The following is a 22,854-nucleotide window of genomic DNA, read 5'->3' as shown; positions in this document are numbered from 1 at the left end:
AAAAACTACTCAAACACTAAGTAGTGCAAATGGAAATCAACTAGAGGTAAAATATAAATTACCTAATGCGCAAATATGTGTGCAAGAGACTTGTATACCAACTCCCTGTATATTGGTAAAAAATTTATCCCAACATATAATTCTTGGGACTCCATTTTTACATACTATTATGCCTATCCATAAGATAGATACAAATGGCATTCGTGCTACTTTTCAAGAAAAAGAAATTTTACTTGAGTTTATTACAGACCCTCAAACTAAAATGTTAAATGAGGTTAAAAATATTATGCTTAAAGAAAATCAGATAAATTTTCTTAAAGAAGAATTAGTATTTGTTCAAGTTGAAGAACAAATTAAAAAACATAAAGACTTAATAAGTCAAATTGAAAATAAATTCAAACTCACTGTATGCAGTAATGTTCCAAATGCTTTTTGGAATAGGAAACAACATATTGTTTCTTTACCCTATATAGAGGGATTTAATGAGAAAAATATTCCAACAAAATCTCGTCCTTGCCAAATGAATCAAGAATATCTTGATTTATGTAAAAAAGAAATACAAACTCTTATAGAGAAAAATTTGATAAGGAAATCATATTCTCCTTGGAGTTGTACAGCATTCTATGTTAACAATGCTGCTGAAAGAGAAAGAGGTGTTCCTAGATTAGTAATCAATTACAAACCTCTAAATTCTGTCCTTAAATGGATAAGATATCCAATTCCTAATAAAAGGGATTTATTGAATCGCATTACTAATGCAAAAATATTTTCTAAGTTTGATTTAAAATCAGGCTACTGGCAAATCCAGATAGAAGAAAAAGACAAGTATAAGACTGCTTTTGTTGTCCCATTTGGACACTATGAATGGAATGTTATGCCATTTGGGCTTAAAAACGCCCCTTCTGAATTTCAAAATATTATGAATGATATTTTTATTCCTTATACGGATTTTATTCTATCTTATATAGATGATATTTTGATCTTTTCTAATAGTTTTGATCAGCATGTTAAACATTTAGAGACTTTTAGATCTTTAGCCATAAAAAATGGGTTAGCTATATCTGCCCCAAAAATGAAATTATTTCAAACTCAGATTAGATTTCTGGGTCATAATATTAATAAAGGAACTACTATTCCTATTGATAGAAGTATTGAGTTTGCGTCAAAATTCCCAGATGAAATAACTGATACAAAACAGTTACAAAGATTTTTGGGAGCCTTAAATTATGTTGCAGATTATTATAAAGATCTAGCAAAAGATACCGTCCTTTTATATGATAGGCTTAAAAAGAATGCTAAGCCATGGACACAGCAACATACTGCTGCGGTAAGAAAAATTAAACTTAAAGTTAAAAACTTACCTTGTATTCACCTTGCAACTATTCACTGGTTTAAAATAGTTGAAACAGATGCTTCAAATATTGGTTATGGTGGTATATTAAAACAAGTGGACCCACAAACCAAAAAGGAACAATTAGTTCGTTTTACCTCTGGTAAATGGGATCAAGCCCAGTTTAACTATTCTACAATTAAAAAAGAAATGTTATCTATTTTAAAATGTTTCTCTAAATTTAGAGACGATATTCTTAATCAAGAATTTTTACTACGAATAGATTGTAGTTCTGCTAAAAGCATTATTGAAAAAGATGTTAAAAATCTTGTCTCTAAGCAAATATTTGCTAGATGGCAAGCTGAATTAGCAATGTATCAATTTAAAATTGACTATATTAAAGGTGATTCTAATCATCTTCCAGATTTTCTAACTCGTGAATTTTTACAGGGTACAAATGAGACGGAGTAATCCCTCCTTTTCAGGGAGGGGGAGAGGAGGTAGCAGCAGCAGCAGTCCAAATTCAAATTTTGACCTTATAGGTCAAGAAGCAATACCAAATAGGAGTCATACTCCATCTCAACAGCCAACATCTTGGCGCACTATTACGAAGAAGCATAACTCTTCACATACTAAAGCCTTTTATAAAGGTGTACGAGATATCGTAGACCAGGAAAATACTCCTGAACCTTTTACTAATATAGTAAAAGAGGAAACTAAATGGTTCAAAAAATCTTATACAGATATAGTTCTATATTTAGAACCCGAAGATATTGCTTTAATGCAAGAGCCAGAAACAATTCGACAGCGGTATCTCCATGATACATACTATCCCACTCTTTCTTTAAAATCAAGAGCTTGGATGAGGACTTTATTAAGTCAAAAGGGAATGAAAATAACCCATTTCTGGACTACAGATAATCATTCTGTTCCTCCTGGTTTCAGCAAATGTGTTATCAGAGAAGTTATACTTCCTCGCAATTGGGCTATAAACCCAAATGAAGAATTACCTTTGGTAAAAGTCCAAAAAATGCCAAAGATGTTTATAAATTTAATTATTGGGACTACAAGCAAGCGTTCTTTGATCTATTCTTATATCAGAACCCAAAACAAAAGCATACATGGCTTATTAAGCTTTGTCCTGAAGCCCTTCAAAAGGGAGTTCCCAATTGGTTTTATAAATGGTGGGAAACTTATGGAATTGAAATTGCAATTATACCCGAACCCCTTCTAAAATTATATTCTTCATGGGTAGACAGCCATCCAAAATTATCACGTATGGATGAAAGCCAACTTATAGATGGCATGTGCTTCGCACACTTCTTTGCTGAAGTAGAAATTCATTGGATATGGAATTGGTCGCTTATATGTGACTGGACCCCATCGCATATTCCTATTCTTAAAAGAACGTACCATTGCAGATGGTGGAATGGAATCTGTCTCGAGACCAAAGTCAAAGAATTAGAAGAAATTATTCAGAGAAATAAATCTCTGTTAGAGTCTCATATGACTCAAGAGGTCAAAAAAGATAATCCTATGACCAAGATGGCTAATTTAATGAGGAGAAAATATCCTCAAGCTTCTGAAGCTGAGATTAAGCAAAAATGCTTAGACTACTTTAAAAGACAGTTCTTTGAAGCTTTTGACGAACCAGAGACTAATAGTCACGTTTCTTCTATGGAAGAAGATACACCTGGTCTGGATCATATTCAAGATGCTCAGGACCCTGAAGAAATCTGGGCAGAAATTTTTAATAACCCTCCAGACCTTAAAGGTAAAAGCCCAGCTTTATAAGCAGACAAAATACTAGATTGAGCCTCGGGGAGCTGTCTAGCATCTCTTTTCTAAAAGCAGCTTTATAAAGCAGCTTTAATAAAGCTACTTTCCTTAAAGGACCATCATCCTGTGCATATTGCGGCCACTTTATTTACTGTGATATATGCGGGTCGTTTTCAAAGTTAGTGCGACACTTCTGCGAAGCTTCGAGAAATAATGATGACGACTTTAAAGATTCCTCAAGCGTCTATAAATAAGGAAGAAGGGAGAAGGCAGAGGGTGCGGTTTTTTTTGAATAAGAAATAAAAATTCTGAGTGTTCTCTGAGTGATTTCTGAGTGATCTCTTGTAATATATCCTCTCTTGTAATATATTGTGGATCATAATAAAGATATAATCTTATCTATTGGCGGGCGCAAACTGTAAGTTCTTTGCTTATTATTTCCTGCTTTCAAAATTGGTATCAGAGCCATGTTTATTATCTGCATGTCTGCTTAAATCTCTGTTACAGTTTATCTTTTGAATATTAGCTAGTAAGAATGTAGAATATTTATATGTTCTTTTAATTCTCTTTTTAAGAGTCTAGTTTGCATGCTTATGGGACGTCACCCAAGTCGCGCTGTGTAAATCCCAGTGTTGCCGAGATGGCTGGTTAGGGTAGTGTAAGACGTTGACAGACGTGTAAGCTTTCGGCTAGATTGTTTTAGAGAGAATCAAAAGAAAAATAAATAGTCTACCTCCTTACTGGATTAATATTTAAGAGATAAATCTGTAACAAGAGAACTTTATGTCAGATATTGTGGAAACTTCGGCTCGACCGTCCAGTTATACTGGAATGAAGAAGGTCAAAAACGCGCAATTAACAGAATATGAAACTGATATAGAGTCCCTTAATAAGTGGACTATACCTGATGTCCCTAATAGAGAAATATACAAAATTGGATTTCTCGACTATAAGTCGTTGATTAATATTAAAACTCTAGAAAGGACTACTACAGTCGACAGAGAAGATCAAACAATACAACTCTTAGGAGTTGCAGATGTAAATCCTTATATGGATAAATACAAATATTTGCATGTAGGTCTTATACAGATTGCATTTCGTCCTTTGACGTTATCAGGCTTAAACGCCTCTTTACTAGTCTGTTTAAGAGACTCACGATGTTTAAATTGGACCCAATCTTTAATGGGTATTATGGAGACCAGTTTATGTAACGGTCCAGTTTATTTTAATGTATATCCAAATTTGAGCCTCTCATTAACAGATCCAAATATTTTAGAGGCAATTAGTCTTAATATAAAGACACACGGATACAATTATATTCCTGGATCCGAAACTATTGCGATAATATACCGCATTCACTACAAAGTATTAAATACTTTAGCCCCAAAAGCTAAAAATCATTCAAAACCAGGCAAGACTGTTCTGGTTGAAACTAATGTTTTATCTTCAAATATAGCTGTGAATAGACAGATTAAATGGGATGAAATAAATTTCCCAGAAAATTGGGTTATACCCCATGCAATACAACCTCTACCAATTATTAACCAAGATGTAGACCAAATTGTCCAAACAACTGACGGAGAAGTTGAAATAACATTCAATCCTTCTAGAACCATCAGAATATCTGATGTGGCATCATCTGCCAGAAATTCATTCTCTAGATCTGGATCTTATAGAACCAGTTCAGTTCAAGGGATAAATATATCCGACAATAATATTCCACATGCTTTATATAAAGATAAAACTTCTCCTCCTAATACGGAGATGAGTTTTAGAATGAAGTAATGAATTTTGAAAAAGGAAGTCCAATAAGGGAAATTCTTAATACAGAATTTTACCTTGATAAAAACAAAGATTTTCGAAATTGGTTTTTTAAAAGTTTTTCAAAACAAGACCAATTAAATTGGGTTAATAAGTATTATATAGAACTTGAATATGAACAAAGAATTAAATTTTTTGTTCCTTGGTTTCTAAAAAGATATGTTTTAAAACAAAATAATAAAATAAGTGTTTTAGAAGACCACTTAAAACAGTGGAAAACATCAACGGGTAAAATAATTAGATCTATCAATCCACCAACAGACCCGATACAATTAAAAGATGTTTATCCCTCTACTATAGAGGCAATGGCTTTTATAAAGCCTAATGAGTTCAATGAAGAACATATGAAAGAACTAAGTAAAATTATAAAACAAAATAATTATACCAATATTTACTTAAAAACAATAGGAGAACAACTTATAAGAGTTGAAGAAGTCCTAGACAAATTAGTGTCTAAAATTACAGAGGTTATACCCTCATTAAAACTTTTAGAAAAAACAAATCTTTCTCAAAGAAAGATAGAAAAAACAAATATTAAACCTCCTATTGATATTTCAGGATTTAAAAAAGATAGCGAACTTACTCCTGATATTATTGAAAGTCTAGCTAAAAAACTAACTAACGCTAGAATACACACACTTGATACAGTGTTACCATCCTCTTCTACAGTTATATCTGAAGAAGAAAATACGTCTAATATAGACAGTTCTGACGATATATCGTCAACAGAAATTTTTGCTGTAGAAAATAATTTTACAGAAATTAATAAGCTTAAAAGCCATCCAAAGAAAAGACTGGAAAGGTACTATTATAAAAGACCAACTCCAGCAGATGTTCTTTTTGAAGAAAATGATGCCTATCTACAGGCTGATTATAATGGTAGAAATATCTACGAATGGAATATAGATGGGTTATCTGACACCCAGATTAATTCGACTATACATAGAATGCTAATGTATGGTACCATTTGTAAACAAAATGGTAATAATGAAAGAATGATAGCCTCTTTTATAACTTGTGGCTTTACTGGTATCCTTAAAGGATGGTGGGACAATTATCTGTCTGCAGATGCTCGAAATGAGATATTAGGAGCAACAAAAATAGAAAATGGTATACAGCAAGAAGATGCTGTTTATACGTTAATGTTAGCAATAGCACACCATTTTACTGGTGCTTACCTTGATGAAGGTGAAAGAATCAGGACCTTATTACAAAATTTTAGATGTCCTTCTTTAACTCATTTTCGGTGGTATAAAGACACCTATCTAAGTAGAGTTATGTCTCTAGCTGAGAAAAATGGGTATGCTTGGTACCAAGCACAAAAAGTTGTGCTTGGTAGTAAGGTGGCATAATCTCCTCCACTCATTCAAATGATTGCATATCCCCATGCACTCCTCAACCCATGTGAATGTGGTACCCAGTGGCGGACCCACCCTTGTTCAAAGTGGTTCACTTGAACCACCTCATACAAAAGTTCTCTATAGCCTAGTGGTATTGCAGTTGGTAACATTTTGTAAGAGGTCTGGAGTTCAAACCATCCAGCCTTCGAAAATTTCTCTTTTAAGCTTCTTTCCTTTTACCTCCCCTTCTTCTTCTTCTTCTTCTTTTCCTTTCATTTTATCCCTTTGTTCTGTCTACCTCTTTAAGGCCTTCTATAAATATTTTTGTTTCTTATATATATAAGTCAAATCATTGTTTAAAAATGATTGTTTTTCTCTTTAATAACCCTTCCTTTATTTTTTTCCCACCTGCTATTATTTGAGAAAAAAAATTAGTGTATATTTTGAACCACCACCAAAAATTTTGTAGATCCGCCACTGGTGGTACCCCATTTGAATGAGTGGAGAGTATTATGCCACCTCACTACCAAGCACAAAATTTATGCTTGGTACCAAACATACCCATATTTCTCTCTCTCTCTCTCTCTATATATATATATATATATATATATATATATATATATATATAGAGAGAGAGAGAGAGAGAGAGAGAGATAGAGAGAGAGAGAGAGAGAAAGTGAGATGGAGATGGAGTGTTAGATAGTCTTTACCCATGTGAGTTGTAGGGGTTTCATGAGGGTTTTTGTACAAAATTCCCTCACAAACATGGCTGTCCAAAAATTTGAAGTGGTAATTATTTGGTTTAAAATGGTAAGTTGTCATTTTGGACTAGCTTTAATTAAGGTTCAAACTATGGGTAATTAGGATTTCATGCTAATTGTCATTGTGAACACTATAGCTCGATTAATTGCCTTAATCAAAGCATGGATAGACAAAATTTATCACACTTATAGGCTTTTAGACTCATGCCATCAAGATCACGGGTTGCCGATTTAAATTCAAGGTCAATATTGATAATAGTATTCGACTATAAAAAAAAAATAAAAAATAAAAAAAAGAACATTACACATTGGATTACTGAAATTCGAGATTTTTGCATAGATCCAAGAGTTGACATTCTTTAAGTGCACATTTATTGCTATGAACCGTTCCCATTTGATACTTTCATATGACTTAGCATACCATATTCATATACCGGTCTTATGATACAATATTGAGCTTTTTATATGAAACCACCACAAAATATAGTGGTCTTTCGGGGAGCCACCGCAAAAATTTAAAATTTCATAGAACCACCAAGAAAATACGCATCATTAACAAAGTGCCACCAAATAAGAAATTCTATCCATATTATGTTAAATAGTATGTTAAACCCCTAAAATACCCTCACAGTGGAACCCACCAAGCTATTATTATATTTTCTTATTCCAACAAAACAGATTATTTCCCTCCAAGACTTTGACAACAAATATTGGTTTCGTGGACATCATTCAATATTGCTTGGTTTGGTTATGCTGTCCAATTTTATGCGAATGTTGTTTACAAATTGCTCGATTGTTCAAGGTATGCACTTCTCAGTAAGCTGGTTCGTGTTTTTTCCTTCCATTTTGATGTGAGTAATAAATATGCATTAGAGTTGGCCTCGTCTCTGCTATCATTTTGTAGAGCGCACATCATATAAGCTCAAATATTACCTTGAACTTAAAAAAATACACAATGATAAAAAATTGATAACCCAAGTAAACTAATAACTAATCAGGAATTGTGAAGATGTTTTGCTTAACCCATCTCTTTAATGCGTTATTATTGAATGCAAGCCCTCAATCAATAAGCTTAACTTAACTATACTCATGCGCAAGTTAAGCCCTCTCCTGCTCTTCGGATTGGGACTCGCATTTAAAATAAACCTTAACCCAATATAGATATATAGATAATTCTTCCCCTCTTCACAATGAGCCGACGAATGTTTCGACAAAAAATGCGAAAAAAACAACAAGCGACTGTCTTTTTTTGCCCCCCCTCCCATTGTTTAATCAGATAAAATAATAGTAAAAATTACTGCTGCTCATCTTGATCGAGAGATTCTAGCTGCGAAAAACGACAGCAGAAGCAGCAGCAGGAGCTGAGATCGAGATGGTGATTTTTGATCGGAGATCGGCTCAAGTTCTCCGATCAAAACCCTTCATTTTCTTCTTTTCGTCGGTGATTCTCCTCGGATCCGTCGCCTTTGTCTTCTCTTGGATCGCATTCTCGCGATTCGAGCGGCCGGTTGCATCGCCGACGGCAAAATTAGGATGCCGACCTGATGGAGAGGGATCGTGGGCGATTGGAGTTTTCTATGGCGATTCGCCGTTTTCTTTGAAGCCAGTGGAAGATGTGCGTCTTGAAATTATAGAAAGCTTGTTCATGTTCTTGTTTTTGTTATTTTTACTTGAATTTGTGTTTTTTTTGGGGTTGTTTGAGATTTTGTGGGTTTTTGTTTTGCAGTGGAATGTGTGGAGGAATGAGAGCGAGGCGTGGCCGGGGCTGATCCGTTTCTTTTTGTTCAGGTTAGTGTTCTAATTTGAGTGCAGAATTTCAAATTTCTGAAGGAGTTTGAGTTTTTACATGGTAATGTTGAGAAATTTTGATCCATAGAATGGCTATTGAGCTCTAATTCACTGTTAATCTCGCTTGAAATATTTGGTGGTTCTTGACCTGTGGGAAAACAGAGCCAGTAATTTTTATGCGTCTCTGGCAATAGATTTAAGCTGCTTGTTCAATGTTCAGGGTGCAATCTGATGTCTGATGCATTCTTTCTGCTCGATTGACTGTGCTTTACCTTCAAAAGCATTTCCACTAATATTTTTGTCATGCCTTTATATATATTCAACTTTTTAATAAACATACTAAAGTAAAAGTCTTCTGCAACGATTTGAGTCTCTGAGTAAAGATAAACAATTGATGCCCACAGAATCAAGCATTAATTTTAGTTGGTTTCTCATCTTTTTTAGCTTATTTCTTATACACTAGTAAAACAGACCCTTTTTACTATTTCCAGCAAAGAAAATGAGTTATTAAAAAGAGTGATATTGCTATTTCCGACAATATCACATGCTTTATATCATTTCGTATCTGTTGAATAGAAGTAAAATTTGACATCAAATGGAAACCAAGAAAGTGAGCCACAGAATTGTCCACTAATATAAAAGTAGCAGTTTGTTCAACAACTTGAGGCAAACATATTGAGGAAAAAGAGTGAAATCAAAATCACATACTTTATAGTTGTTTCTCATAATTTTTAATATCCAATAACTTATTTTTTTAAATTTAAATTTGAGCAAGTACTAAAGCAATTTGTGTGAAAATAGCTTTTAGTATAGGAATGCTTCCTTGCGCATGTTTGAAATGTCATTCACCTTGGTCCTGTGCTCTCTATCTTCATTCTTTGATGGATTTGATTAATCAAATTTGAAGTCATTCCCTTCTGCTGTATACTATCAGAGAGTATCAGTAGTAATTAAGTTTTCTATTCACAACTAACAGTTATTAGACATTCTACACTATTCGTCTTTAAAGGGGCACAGGTGCTTTTTGTTTATAGCCCTTAATTGCTTAATGGAAAAACCTTTGTATTTGTGATCTTCTGTGGTTATTTCTTGCTTGATGTCTTGCAGCTTCTGCTAGATCCACCTAGACACTGATATCTCTTTTACTTTTTTCAAAAGTAAGCAAAATTGTAAACTATCTTAAGTCATTTTCATCCTTTTGATGAAAGAATTAGCACAAATTTATGTGTACTATCTACCATGTTTTGTATTTCTCTTCTTAAACCATGAATCAGATACAATGAGTTAAAAGTTATCATCCTCAATGAAGAATCATTGCTCGTGGCAAAAAACCCGGAGCTAGTTTGGATGGTCAGAGTAAAATAAATTAGTGAATATGGAGCTATTGCATATATAAAGGCCAACTTTTCAAAATTTGGTTGGCTGAAGGCAATTTCCCCCTAACTAGTCCTGATTAACTTTTCACCTGTTTACTTATGGGATGAAGAAACCATTTTCAAGGTGAAATCTTTTACCTTGCATGATGGTACAACCAAACTACCATTTGGACTAAGGGCTTGCTCGGCTTAATAGTGGTCATAGTGAAAGTCAATATCAATTGTTCACTTAAGAGTCTCAGTTCTCAATGACCCCATTATAGTTGGCCCTATTCATTCAAATGATAAAAGCGGAATCCACTCTTTAAATAGTGAAAAGCGTTGTAGTGTATGCTTTCGTACAGCACGTCATTTGTTAACCAAGTCATTCTATAGATGGCAGATGGTAGCTGTAGGCTATTACTAATTCTAGTAGTTTGTTGTGGCTTATTCTTCATTGGATTCTTTTGTTTCTGTGTAACTGAATCAATTTTTGATAACCAGTGTATTTATGATATTCAACAACATGCCTCCATGATGTATTGAAACTTCTTGATGCTTGTTGGTGGAGCCCTTCATAGTATGAAGATAATTCTATGGGATGGGCAGTTTGGGGGAAGCCATACAGAGCTTACGTATTGTAGTTACCTTAACCGAGCCAGGTAATTTGTTAACCAAATGAGTTCTGTTTTTCTTCCCAGAGTGAAAAACAAGCTCATTAGAAGAATTCTATATGTAGAGAAAATTACATCATGAAGGGAATAGTTGTCTATAGTCTATCCTTCAGCTTAAGTAGTATTATATGTCACCTTGTTAAAAGGTATTAGACCAAATCGTATTTTTTAAGCATTTTGGGTTTAATTAGGTCAAAAGTGGATTTGTTTTAATAGATGCCTATTCTTCTGGCTTCTGAACATAGCCTGATAATATAGATTCAAGCTCCAACACTTCTTCATTCAGCATTCTTTATTCAAGCTGCATTTACGGGATCCTCATCTTTGTTGGATTATCTACTTAGTCCAATTATGAATCTAAGGGAGAGAGGCATGACAGAGTCTTTTCTTTAAATGGGGTGGAGGAAGTTTGGTTGTCAAGCAACCTTACTTAACTTTTGTGTTCTTGCTTGGGTAGGAAAGCATGAGCTTTCAAATGATAGAAGCTGCATGTTGTGCTGCACTAATTAATGCACAAAAGAGGAGCATGAATCAGTCCCTAAGGAACCAGGGAAAAGGCTGCTGTCCTCGCTTGCTCTGTGATTGATGGTGCAAAAGCTGGAGTGTCACTTTGTTCTGTTGATTGATGGTGGAAAGAACCTATCTTAGCAGTATGCAACCTACAAGCCCCTCTCTGAGAAAAGGGAGGTGGTAGTTTATCTGGTTTGTTGGGTTTTTCCCCATAGTGTGTCTGCTTAGAGAAGTAGTTGTTGTCCTTAATATTTTGTTGAAATTAGCTATTCAGGACAGCATTACATGGCCGCTTAATCGGTCGATTAAGTGAAAGCAGACCAAATCCATGGCAAACTGCTGTTAAGCGCTCAAAAAGCGGTCATCCTCTTAAGCGGGTTGGGTTTGATTAAGCGCCGGCATAATTGAGTTAGAGGCGCTTTTTTAGTTATGGGTTCGGTTTGTATATTAAAAACCTGCTATCTATCCTAAACCTAATCCTATTCTGCCTCTTCCTCTCTCTTTTCCAACCATCCATCTCCGCCAATCCCTAAAAACCCTAAAACATCACCAGATTCACCACTGCTCCACCAAAACTCCACCTCTCAAATTAAAACAAAAAAAAGAAAAAGAAAAAGTATAAATAAAAAAATAGGAAAAAACTTTCTCCTCTCCTCCTTTGCTCCCTTCGAAGAGGAGTTGGATGCTAATGTTCATTATTATGAGAATGATTAGGAAGACTAGATGATTTATTTTTGTTTTATGGACGTTTAGTAGTGGTTTAAGTGTTTAATTTAATGATTTTTATTTAAATATCTTGTTATTTTTAATGTACGAATATATTTTTTAAGTAGCCAACCTGTTATTGATTGGTGAATTGCATGTGTCTTTTCTTAGTATGTTTTCTATTTTCATGAATTCTATATATTTGAACGTATGATAAATTATTAAATATATATAAGAAAATTCAAAAACGCATAATTCCGCGTAATCCACTTAATCAATGTTAATCCGATTAATCATTAAAAGCTTTTGGACTGCGCAAATAATAGAACCATTTTTTAACATTGTTCAGGGCTTTCATAAGATATTGGCACCTACTTATCTATATTATTTTCATTTATAACTCTTTCCAAAATAATTTATCACAGATTTGCAGTTAAAACATAAAAATTACAAATTACAAATAATTTTCTACTCTTTATCTCCTATCGTCAACTCATTAAGTCTATATTTAATACTAGCTATTCGATTGATGTCTTTCTCTTCTTGTGCCTCTACCAATCTTGTAGGCACATTATCGTCTGTACGATAGATAGATCTAGCGATATTCTGTGATCATTGGTCAAATGTTCTAATGTGCTGATAGTGGATTTTGAAGCTACGGTAGAAACCTGCACTGTTAGTAAGTCACGAGTCATGATGGAAAGTTCAGGATATGAAACTGTTCTATATACTCTTCATCGTTGCAAAATATCGAAAGCAACATTATTTTGAGGTTTAACTAAATGTGTAGCTAAATATTGTTCAATTTCAGAAATTTTCCTTGTTGATGATCCATAGCTACTGCCATTTTGATCCACGACTACTACCTATCCCTGTTAGCCTATCTATCATCGGTTACCGGTCAAAAAGCTTACATTTTCCCTGTCTAAAGCTTGTATAACATGTAGGTTGAGGTATACTTATATCATATCTACCTGCATACTTATCAAATAATCTTTGAAAATAATATTAATAGTGATATGATGAGTAAGAGCAATAATAGTCTGATCACTACTAGTTTCTATTACCATGTTCTCATACAAAGGATTCAACAAACTTTAAAGGCCAATATCCTTCACGCATAAATTAATAAGAATCCCCAAACACAAAATAATTGGAATAGATCTAAAATACTTGTTAAATTTGCTTTCTGTTTCCAAATCGTGTCTGAAAAATAATCATCCATGCTATAAGTATTGAAAAAGTTCAAATATTTAGAATTTGTAAGACAATTTGAGTAATAGTTGGATAATAACAATCAGATAATAACATAGTAGCTTTATAAAAAACTTGTAGCATTTCTTTTATATAACTTATAATTGCCCATTCATCATTAATTATTCCATACATATTATCAGAACTAGATGCAAAGCTAGAACTAGAAGTATACAAATTATAGAAAGTAATAAAATTATTTATAGTTTCTTTACACTCTATTGTTACATTTATCATTGCATAGGTGGAATTCCACCTTTGGTCAAAATGTTTTGGAAATAACTTAGATTTTATATTTTTTCCTTCTATACAATTGTTTTCATCTTTTAAATCTTTGTTCAAAAGTATTATGAGTATAATCTATAACCCTAACTTTTTCTATCATTGGTTTAATTTCATCAAATGCACTTTAAACAATTAAATTCAAAATATGACACATGCATCTAATATGGAAAAGATCACCATCGCATGGCAATATCAAAGCTGATTTGATATGGTTTATAGCTAGATTATTATTACTTGCATTATATAGTAAAAGAGAATATTTTTTCAGAAATTTCTAATTTTAAAAGTTCTTCCATTATTAAATTTACAACATTTTCACCAGTGTGTGAATCTTCAAATGAAATAAAAGAAACAACTCTATTAAATATTTGCCAAGTGTCATCAATCCTGTGTGTTGTGATACATAAATAACCAGTTTGTGCTCTACATGTCTAAATATTAGAAGTTAGAAAAAATTTACTATTTAAGCTTTGATAATAAGAAACTGTTTTTATTTTTTCTTCGTGATAATATTTTTAAAATATCACGTTGACAAGTTTGATGAGAAATTTTTTAAAATGCGGGATAAAAACCATCTCTAATCATATCTATTCTGCTAATTTAAAAGGAAAGATTTTAAGAACAATAAGCCTGATGACACATTTCCTGACTTTAATTGCGTCGTAGCTCCATGAACCAAGGTTATCAGAGGAAGATGATTGAGAGAGTAGAGATTGATGGATGTCGCATTGAGACGTTGCTTGCGATATGTTGTGGTTTTTCAAATGGCGTTTGAGGTGGTTAGTGTCGCTCTTATGATGAGCTTAAAAAATATGGTCGCATAATGCGCATTTGGCCTTTTGGGTGAGAAATTTGCTGTGTTGATTCCTAATGACTTCTATTCTCAAAGAAAGCTCACACTTCATATCTTAGCCTATAATGAGCTCTAGGTATTGGATCATCGTCGTTGGATTTGTGATTAACATCAGTAGGAGTAGCTGTAAGACTCATTTCGGGAGTTGGATTTTACCATTCATAATCGGAGGAGGAAGCCATTGGAATTAGAGAGTATTAGAAAGTATAAGTGAGAATAATAGAGTATAATACTGTATTATAGAGAATAAGAGAGTATTAGAGAGATGTAGATGAGTTTTTGATGAGAAAAATAAATGAAAACCCTCTCTATTTAGAGAGTCAACCCCTAGCCTAATGACCAAAATACCCTAAAAATTTAGCCTTTTTGACTGTTTTAGGGTATTTTGGTCATTTGACCAAAAATAGCTGTTATAGGCTATTTATTCTCCCCGAACCGGGTTGGGTCCGGGCTATCGGATCCAACTGCTATTTTTCTAGTCGTTGACCGAATCTAATTCTGGGCCGGGCCGGGCTTCTAAGCCCAACACGACCCAGACCCGAGTTCGTTAGTCCGACACCGAACCCAGACCCAGGTTCGTTAGCCCGACACTGTGGAACCTGGTCGGGCTTTGTCGAACCAACTAGGATCCGGACCTGGAGCTCGATCTGGCCCGATTTTAGGGGCTTTTCCCGGGTCCGAGTTAGGCGTGGGCCCAGTCGGGTCTGGGCCGGACAACGGGTCCGGGCCACAGGCCCAATTGGACAGCCCTATGTATCTCTTGGTGTATTGTTTTTGACTCGTGTATTTCAAAATTGAAACTACTTTCTTGTGATTTTGGAGGCCTGTGAGTCTTCTTTTGTTGCCGTACTTTTGTAGCTTTCTGATCCTTGCATTTGAATCACTTCTTAACTTTCAACTTCAACATAACCACCTTTATCCTTTGCAGGTTAAGAATAATCTGTTTTAATACGTATCTTAAACATGTTTTAATTATTAAGGATTTTGTGAAGTAACTATCCATCATGAGCTGCAATTGTTGCTTGTCTGTGGATTCATTTCTAATTACCTTAATTTAATTGTGTGCTCATCTCATCTTTTTCCATTAGAGGTTGTTAAATCAAGACTGTCAAAAATCTGTTTGTGTGTAAAATTGTAAATAATATTCTACTATAGGAATTAAACAAGAGCTTTTAACCCTTGTTGCCTCATGTATGGTTAGTGGTAAGAGGAGAATTACAATATGGTTGTATTATAGAGACAAATGTTGGAATTTATCATGATAATCACGGGTTTAGTTACGATTTTTATTCGGAATGATAGCAGTAAATAATTAGGTAGAACAATCTTTTTACATATTTCAACTGAATCATTTCAAATATCACTTACTTGTGGGTTGTAAGTACAATCTGAATGATTTGTGTATTTGTGTGTGTGTGTATGTGCATGCGCACGTGCGCACACGCGTGTGTGCATGTGTGTGTTCAAATAATTTGAGGCAATTACTTAGTAGTTTTGGGTTGGAAGAGAAACCAGAAAGTTCAAGCAGCTAATCTCCTATTACCTTTGATTATAATCAATCTTGAATATGGTTCAACCCAGTTTTATTGTTTGATCAGAAAGCACAGAAGTTGAAAATTGGGTGATGCAGTTTCAATTTCTGTTTCGAAAGTGATTCATTTTTGTACGACATAGACATGTATCTATTTCCTCCATTCTGTCTATTGTGAAATCTATTGTAATAATGAAACTATCTGTTGTTGGTATCTAACAGTAATCAATATTTATTCAGGATGATGCTCTCTATTTGTTTTTTGAAACAAAGAACTCTATCACACTGCAAGGGGACATTGGAGTTGCTGTAAGCAAGGACGAGGGAGTAACCTGGCAGCACCTGGGTATTGCTTTAGATGAGGGATGGCATCTTTCTTATCCCTTTGTTTTCAGCCATCAGAATCAAGTAAGGTCTACACTGTCATACCTGCTCCCATATTCTACAAAGACTTCAATTTGCTTCAGCTTTAGATTTTGATATCTTCCCCTTTTCTGCTTTTCTTAATTTAACAGATATATATGGTGCCTGAAGGCAGAAAGAAAGGTGAATTACGTCTCTATCGGGCGTTGGAATTTCCCCTAAAATGGAAATTTGAAAAGGTCGTTTTGAGTAAGCCCCTTATAGATTCACTCATTGTGGAATACAACGCCTACTATTGGCTTTTTGGGTCAGATTTCAGTGCTTTTGGGGCAAAAAAGAATGGGGAGCTTGAAATCTGGTACAGTGACTCTCCACTTGGTCCGTGGAAGGCACACAAGCAGAATCCAGTCTATAATAAAGACAGGAGCTTAGGTGCTAGAAATGCAGGAAGGCCTTTTATGTACAAAGGTGATCTCTACCGACCAGGACAAGACTGTGGTGAAACTTATGGACGTCGATTACGCCTATTCAAAGTGACGACTCTCACTACCACTAAATATGAGGAAGCTGAAGTTGTATTTGGATTTCAAGAGCCCAAAAAAGGAAGAAATTCTTGGAATGGAGCTAGATACCATCACCTTGATGTCCAAATGCTTCCATCTGGCAAATGGATTGCTATGATGGATGGGGATCGAGCTTCTTCAGGTGACTCAGTCCGAAGGCTTATGTCAGGGTGCACTGCATTTGGAGCTGCTGTTATTTTAGTTATTCTAACAGGAGTACTGATGAGTGCTATTGATTGCGTTCCACAAATAAATCGGTGCCTTCCTATCTCAGGAAAAAGAAGTGATGCTATTGACCAAAAGGAACAATTGGACCATCTCTATTCTAAGTTGAGATGGTTTTTAGCTCATTTGAACAAGTTGGCTTCTCCACTTCAAGGAAAAATAAAGACCAATACATGGAGTGGTCGTGTAGTCCTAACTTTGATATTTCTAATAGTGGTTTCATTGACATGCATCGGTACCCGTTATATATACGGAGGAAATGGTGCAGAAGAGCCTTATTCAGTGAAGGAGCATTACTCTCAGTTCACCATGCTAACTATGACATATGATGCAAGGCTCTGGAATCTTAAAATGTCTGTGGAACATTACTCTAGATGCTCCTCGGTAAGAGAAATTGTGGTGGCTTGGAACAAAGGACAAGCTCCAAATATAAGCGACTTTGACTCTGCAGTTCCACTTAGGATCAGAGTAGAAGATAAAAATTCCTTAAACAATAGGTTCAAGCCAGATCCACTGATAAAGACACGAGCCATTCTTGAGCTTGATGATGACATAATGATGACATGTGATGATGTAGAGCGAGGTTTCAAGGTCTGGAGAGATCACCCAGAGAGAATAGTGGGATTCTATCCTCGGCTTGCTGAAGGGAGTCCCCTCCAATATCGGGATGAGAAATATTCTCGAAAGAAGAAAGGGTACAATATGATACTAACTGGAGCTGCTTTTGTTGATAAAGGGTTGGCATTTGAGAGGTATTGGAGCAAGGAAGCAAGCAAAGGGAGGGATATGGTGGACAAATTTTTTAACTGTGAAGATGTGCTTCTAAATTTCTTGTATGCAAATGCAAGCGCATCAACAAAGGCTGTTGAGTATGTGAGGCCTTCTTGGGCTATTGACACGTCAAAGTTAAAGGGAGTTGCAATTAGTAGGAATACACAGGCGCATTATAATGTGAGGAGTGAGTGCATTGCCAGATTTACAAAGTTGTATGGGAATTTGGCAACTAATATTTGGGAATTCAACAGCCGGAAAGATGGTTGGGATGTATAGCTGAGGTAACTCAATCTTCAATTTTGATTTAACATTTTCTCTTCTCTTGTTTTCTGTTCTTTTAGATTTGATCTTTTCGAAGTGTAGTTTATTCTTTGTAGTTTGGTTGGAAGATGTATTAAATGTATAGATGTATTTTTCCGGGTTGGGGGTGTCTAGGGAACACATATTTGTAACCGATTTTGATATTAATCAATCATGTATTGCTAGGCGTATGATTTTCATTTGTTGGTTACTGTTGGTTACTTTGTACTCTTATTAATCTGGAGTTGTTCTCTAAGTTGCCTTTATATGTAACTCCTCTAGGCGCTTTCTTCAGAATTCTTGCAGTGGCCTATCTGTGACATTTAGGAACTTTTAATTTAATTGATCTTCAAGTGCACATTGTTTTTTGTTCTGCCCTAATGATTTGGATGAATGTGTTGGTTGTCGATGTTTTGTCATGGTTAAATCTATATTGGTGTTCCCCAGCATTCTCTCTTTTTTTATTTCTATTTTCAGCTTTTTTCTTGAAAAGATTTCTAGCGAAAATTTCTTCTCAGGAATCCACATTCCTATGTTTGTTCTGAGTTTTTGAAAAGATTCTTCCTGAGATTAACTTCATTTGGATCGAATTGTGCAGTAAGTCCCTGATGAGGGCTTAGCTGGCTCATCTTTAAGACCACGCATATTGATAAGCTGATACTTGATTTCTATTTGCAATGCAAAGCTTTTCATGTTGGATAAGCAAAATCAAATGACCAACTTGACAGATTATTTTCCTTTAAATTCATATGATTAAAAAAATTATAATCACATAGAAAGGTCTCTGTATAGATGATATCCATTATTTTGTGGAAATTGTATGAATTCGCAAGTCTGGGGTTGAGGTAACGAGGATGCTTGGTATACATTATATCCATGACTTTTGTGTGCCTGAAATCGACAAGAGTTCCTTCGTCTCACCCCGTAATACTTGTGTGCGCAATGTAGAAAGAATTGGTTGCTCCTCAGAATCAAAACTTGCAATTTTGCTTCAGATATGTCACTATCTCTTGCTGCAATGATGCAAGAAATGAATGCACTATTATTAATAATTATTGTTGTAATTTTCTGATTTGCAAGAATTAATCATAGTGGAGAGTGAAGCTTACAATCAGACAAAGAACTAGGCAGCCAGCTGCCCCTGGAAACAAGGTGTACCACAGATTCAAGCTGTGGAACTTTGCTCCATCAATAAACAATATTGGCAAGCTCGCAGCTGCAAATTGAGCACATGAGAAATAGATAATTAGCATAAAAACAATTTTGAATGGAGCTCATGGAATATATGTTGATCGTATTTTACAAATTTAGCACGGGATGTTTGAGATGTGCTCTGATGGATATTGACGTGAATATTTCTCAGTTCTCCAAGTACAGAGATTTTGTTGCATAACTTGGGAAGGGTCAGACAACAGTTGCAAAGTTTATCGACTCCAAAGTGTTTCACATGTAGAGATTTTTAGTAATTACAAGAGTAAAAGATATGGTTTGGTCATGTACAACGGAGCTCATCAAATGTACAAAAAGAAGTTAGAAGATTATAATTAATGGAGAAATGACTAGAAGTCAGCATACTCGGTTGTAAGCATTTAAGAAAGATGCGATAGTCGTTACTTCTAGAGGAGATGACCCTCAGCAAAAACTTAATGAAAGAGCAGGATCTATGTAGCTGACGACAAGAATTTGGGACAAAGTCTTTTGTTGTTGTTCCTGTTGTTGTTGAAGAGTAAAACTTCTAAATGGTCAATACTTAAGTACACATGTTAAGAAACAAACTAACTCTGTTACTTTTAGTCCCATATTCTTTACCTCTTTGTTGAGCTTGTCTAAGATACAAAATCTTATTACCCTGTGCAAGTTCTTCTTACTACTGAATTGTTCATTCAGTGAGTAACTAGTTGACATATATTCATCGGGTTTCAGGCATTTAGGTCACAATCGACAACATCGATTGTCAATCACAAGCTTTTATGCATGCACACTTTTCACACATACAAAATGCACATCTGCTGGAAGAGAAAATATACCTGGAGGATGCAAGGAACCGGTGGCGACCATGAATGCGATAGATGCAGCAAGAGATGCGGCTCTGGCAAGCCAACCTGGCCCAAACATCGATAGTGCCAACACCCCAAACGCTGCGCAACCGATCTGAGCCACAAAGATATTGTATTTCTGCAAACAACATGTTCAGGCTATTGGGAACAATACCACCATAGATTTACAATCAACAAGAAGGGAAATCAAACAGAGAGAAGAAGAGGTACCTTAGCGGCGGGAGAATTGGGAGCAGCGAACAAAACGGCGCATACAGCCCCCAGAGGCGCGATGGTGATGGACAGCCCGCGAGATGCCAACATCTGATCCATCCTTCCTAAAGCAGCCATCGCGGCGAATGCCCCTGCATGCGCCCCCATCCAATCAGAGCTCGATCAGAATTTGATCACCAGAAACAACAACAACATGGTTAATGTGGACTTGACCGTCGACTACCTGCGGAAGGCCAGAGGATGTCGCTGAGGCAAGGAACAGAATCCGGAAAGGTGCTGGGTTTAGGCCCCCATTTCTCACCACCAAGGCTACCGCTGCTGCCGCTTGATTGAACAACCAGCCGGCTCCGTTTCTCTTCGTTACGCAGTCTGACTCCGAGGGCCATATTTCTGTTGCCGTTGCTCAAGCTGCTTATTAAGCTTGATGATCTCAACAACAAAGTCGATGGGTAATTACAAGTGCTGGTAGGTGACTGGGTCTTCAATGCCATTGCCGTCACCTTTTTTAATCAGCGGGATTTTATGTAAGCTAAAAGGAAGAAGAGAGGGGGTCAGAGAGAGAGAGAGAGAGAGGCTTAAAAGGTCGAGTACTGGTGAGCTTTTGGGGGCAAAGAGAGGGCGGGAGGTGGCCCTTCAGCGGTTCGGGAAGGCACTCCGTTGGGTGATGATTTGTCTTTTTGTTATAAAAGAGATAAGATGCTTTTGGAATATATTATTTTATGGTTTCTGGAGTACTGTTTTTGTTCGTTATTATCAACCGCCAAGCTACGATGGCTGGCATGAGAAAATATGTGACCGGTGGTATCAGGGTGAGACTCGAAGAGACCCATATCTCCTGGGAAGAGATCTACTATGTCAAAATTTTTACAACTTCTCCCTCCCATTCAGTTAAGCGTAAGTTTGATTTAGAAAAAGGCATGATGTAAGATTAGTCTCACACTTAAAAAGAGAATAAGAAGGATACATTGGTAGGTAAGTACACTGGCCTCATGATTCAAAGGAGATTAATCATTTGAGTCAATTTTGTCCCAATAGACAACCTAATCTATCTCCATTAATTGGCCTTTCCAGCCCTAACAAATTGTATCAGAGCTCATAGTTCAATGAACATAATTCTTCAAATACTCTGTTTACTTTGAGATTCTGTTGCATGAGTTAGAGCTGAAGATGGAGAGCACATGACATACATTTGGATTGATGTAACTTGATCTGATAGTGGTTATGACTTCCTTGTAATTCAGCACGGAAGTGATAAAGACTCGGAATCCACCAAGGAGTGGTCTTTGAACCTACAAAGAACAGCCATTGAATCCACCAAAAACTTCGAATCCACGAAGAAAATTTAAGAATAAATAATTTATTGGTAAAAGTGATCTTTCTACAGTGTTTACAATTCTTCTTTTTATAGAAAAACAAAGTATAATCCTAATAAGAACAAAATTCCCAAAAGAAAGAAATAATTTAAAACTATCTAAAAACTCTCTGTAATAGAGGAATAAATTAGTCCAAATTGAATGAAAACTAATTTTGTTTCTTAATATAAATTGACTATAACTTTACTACTAAGAATAAACTCAGAACTGATTATTTTCAGATTTTAGCCAAACTGAGTACTGTTGATGAGATTTTGGAAATCTGACAATCCCATCAGCTCCGTCTCGTCAAGATATAAGATTTTCATATATAATATGTCAGAATAGTCATTTTTTTGTGGGCGAGTCAATAATACGTACGTATCTATGTTTAGCTCGTGATAGTTCCACTCCTCCATGAATTTGTCAGTTATGCCTTCTACATTAGTCTCCTCGTTAAAAGATGCTCAATCCCGAGCTTATATTTGCTTGAATACTAGCTTCTTCGATGAACATTTTGATTCTCCTTCTACGACCAACATCTACTTCGTACTTAACATTGATTTCCCATCTATCCTGTCACCTCCTCGGCTAGGATTTCTTCTGAATCAAACTTTTTATGAATCCTTCACATACCATGAGGATGTACACTGCTAGAAAATGAGGTTTTGCCTACGGAAATATAGTGAATGAATTTTTCGTCGCTATAACATTACATATAGCGACGGAAATTTCCGTCGCTATATTTCCGTCGGCAAAACTTTTTTGTCGACGGAATTGAATGAATTAGCGACGAAAATTTTCCGTCGCTTTAAATTTCCCAATGGGATTTTAGCGACGGAAAATTTTCATCGCTAAAAACATCTTTAGCGACGGAAATGTCCGTCGCTAAAGAAGTTTTTAGGGAAAAAAGCTGGGCGTGGGCGTGCCCAATTTTTTTGGGCAACCCGCGCCCGAGAGAGGGATTTATCCCCAAATCTCTCTCTCAATTCACCCCCTCTCCTCATTCCCCCCCTCTCTC

General features: G+C 35.6%; 2 protein-coding genes across 2 annotated transcripts; one reads left to right on the top strand and one right to left on the bottom strand.

Moving 5' to 3' along the window:
* LOC109849801 (glycosyltransferase family protein 64 protein C5-like) lies at positions 10,691-18,411 on the top strand. Its single transcript, XM_020419682.1, has 3 exons — positions 10,691-10,836; positions 16,227-16,399; positions 16,502-18,411. The coding sequence occupies exons 2-3, from the start codon at positions 16,352-16,354 to the stop codon at positions 18,185-18,187; spliced, it is 1,734 nt and encodes a 577-aa protein (XP_020275271.1). The 5' UTR covers positions 10,691-10,836; positions 16,227-16,351; the 3' UTR covers positions 18,188-18,411.
* Positions 18,925-21,103, bottom strand: LOC109851001. The gene is made up of 5 exons (XM_020421102.1): positions 20,705-21,103; positions 20,479-20,612; positions 20,239-20,386; positions 19,321-19,427; positions 18,925-19,224 (listed from the first exon to the last, which is right to left on the bottom strand). The coding sequence occupies exons 1-5, from the start codon at positions 20,970-20,972 to the stop codon at positions 19,183-19,185; spliced, it is 699 nt and encodes a 232-aa protein (XP_020276691.1). The 5' UTR covers positions 20,973-21,103; the 3' UTR covers positions 18,925-19,182.

Source organism: Asparagus officinalis, chromosome 7 (genome assembly GCF_001876935.1).
Source record: "Asparagus officinalis chromosome 7, Aspof.V1, whole genome shotgun sequence".
Lineage (NCBI taxonomy): Eukaryota > Viridiplantae > Streptophyta > Magnoliopsida > Asparagales > Asparagaceae > Asparagus > Asparagus officinalis.
This window is presented reverse-complemented; position numbering and strand designations above follow the sequence as displayed.

Bases quoted from the DNA above. Each gene is read 5' to 3' on its own strand.
- LOC109849801 (XM_020419682.1), top strand. From the start codon at position 16,352: ATGGCATCTTTCTTATCCCTTTGTTTTCAGCCATCAGAATCAAGTAAG. The intron at 16,400-16,501 runs GTCTACACTGTC...TTAATTTAACAG, and splicing joins AGCCATCAGAATCAAGTAAG to ATATATATGGTGCCTGAAGG.
- LOC109851001 (XM_020421102.1), bottom strand. From the start codon at position 20,972: ATGGCATTGAAGACCCAGTCACCTACCAGCACTTGTAATTACCCATCG. The intron at 20,613-20,704 runs GTAGTCGACGGT...GGGCGCATGCAG, and splicing joins CATCCTCTGGCCTTCCGCAG to GGGCATTCGCCGCGATGGCT. The intron at 19,428-20,238 runs GTATATTTTCTC...CTCAATTTGCAG, and splicing joins CGGTTCCTTGCATCCTCCAG to CTGCGAGCTTGCCAATATTG.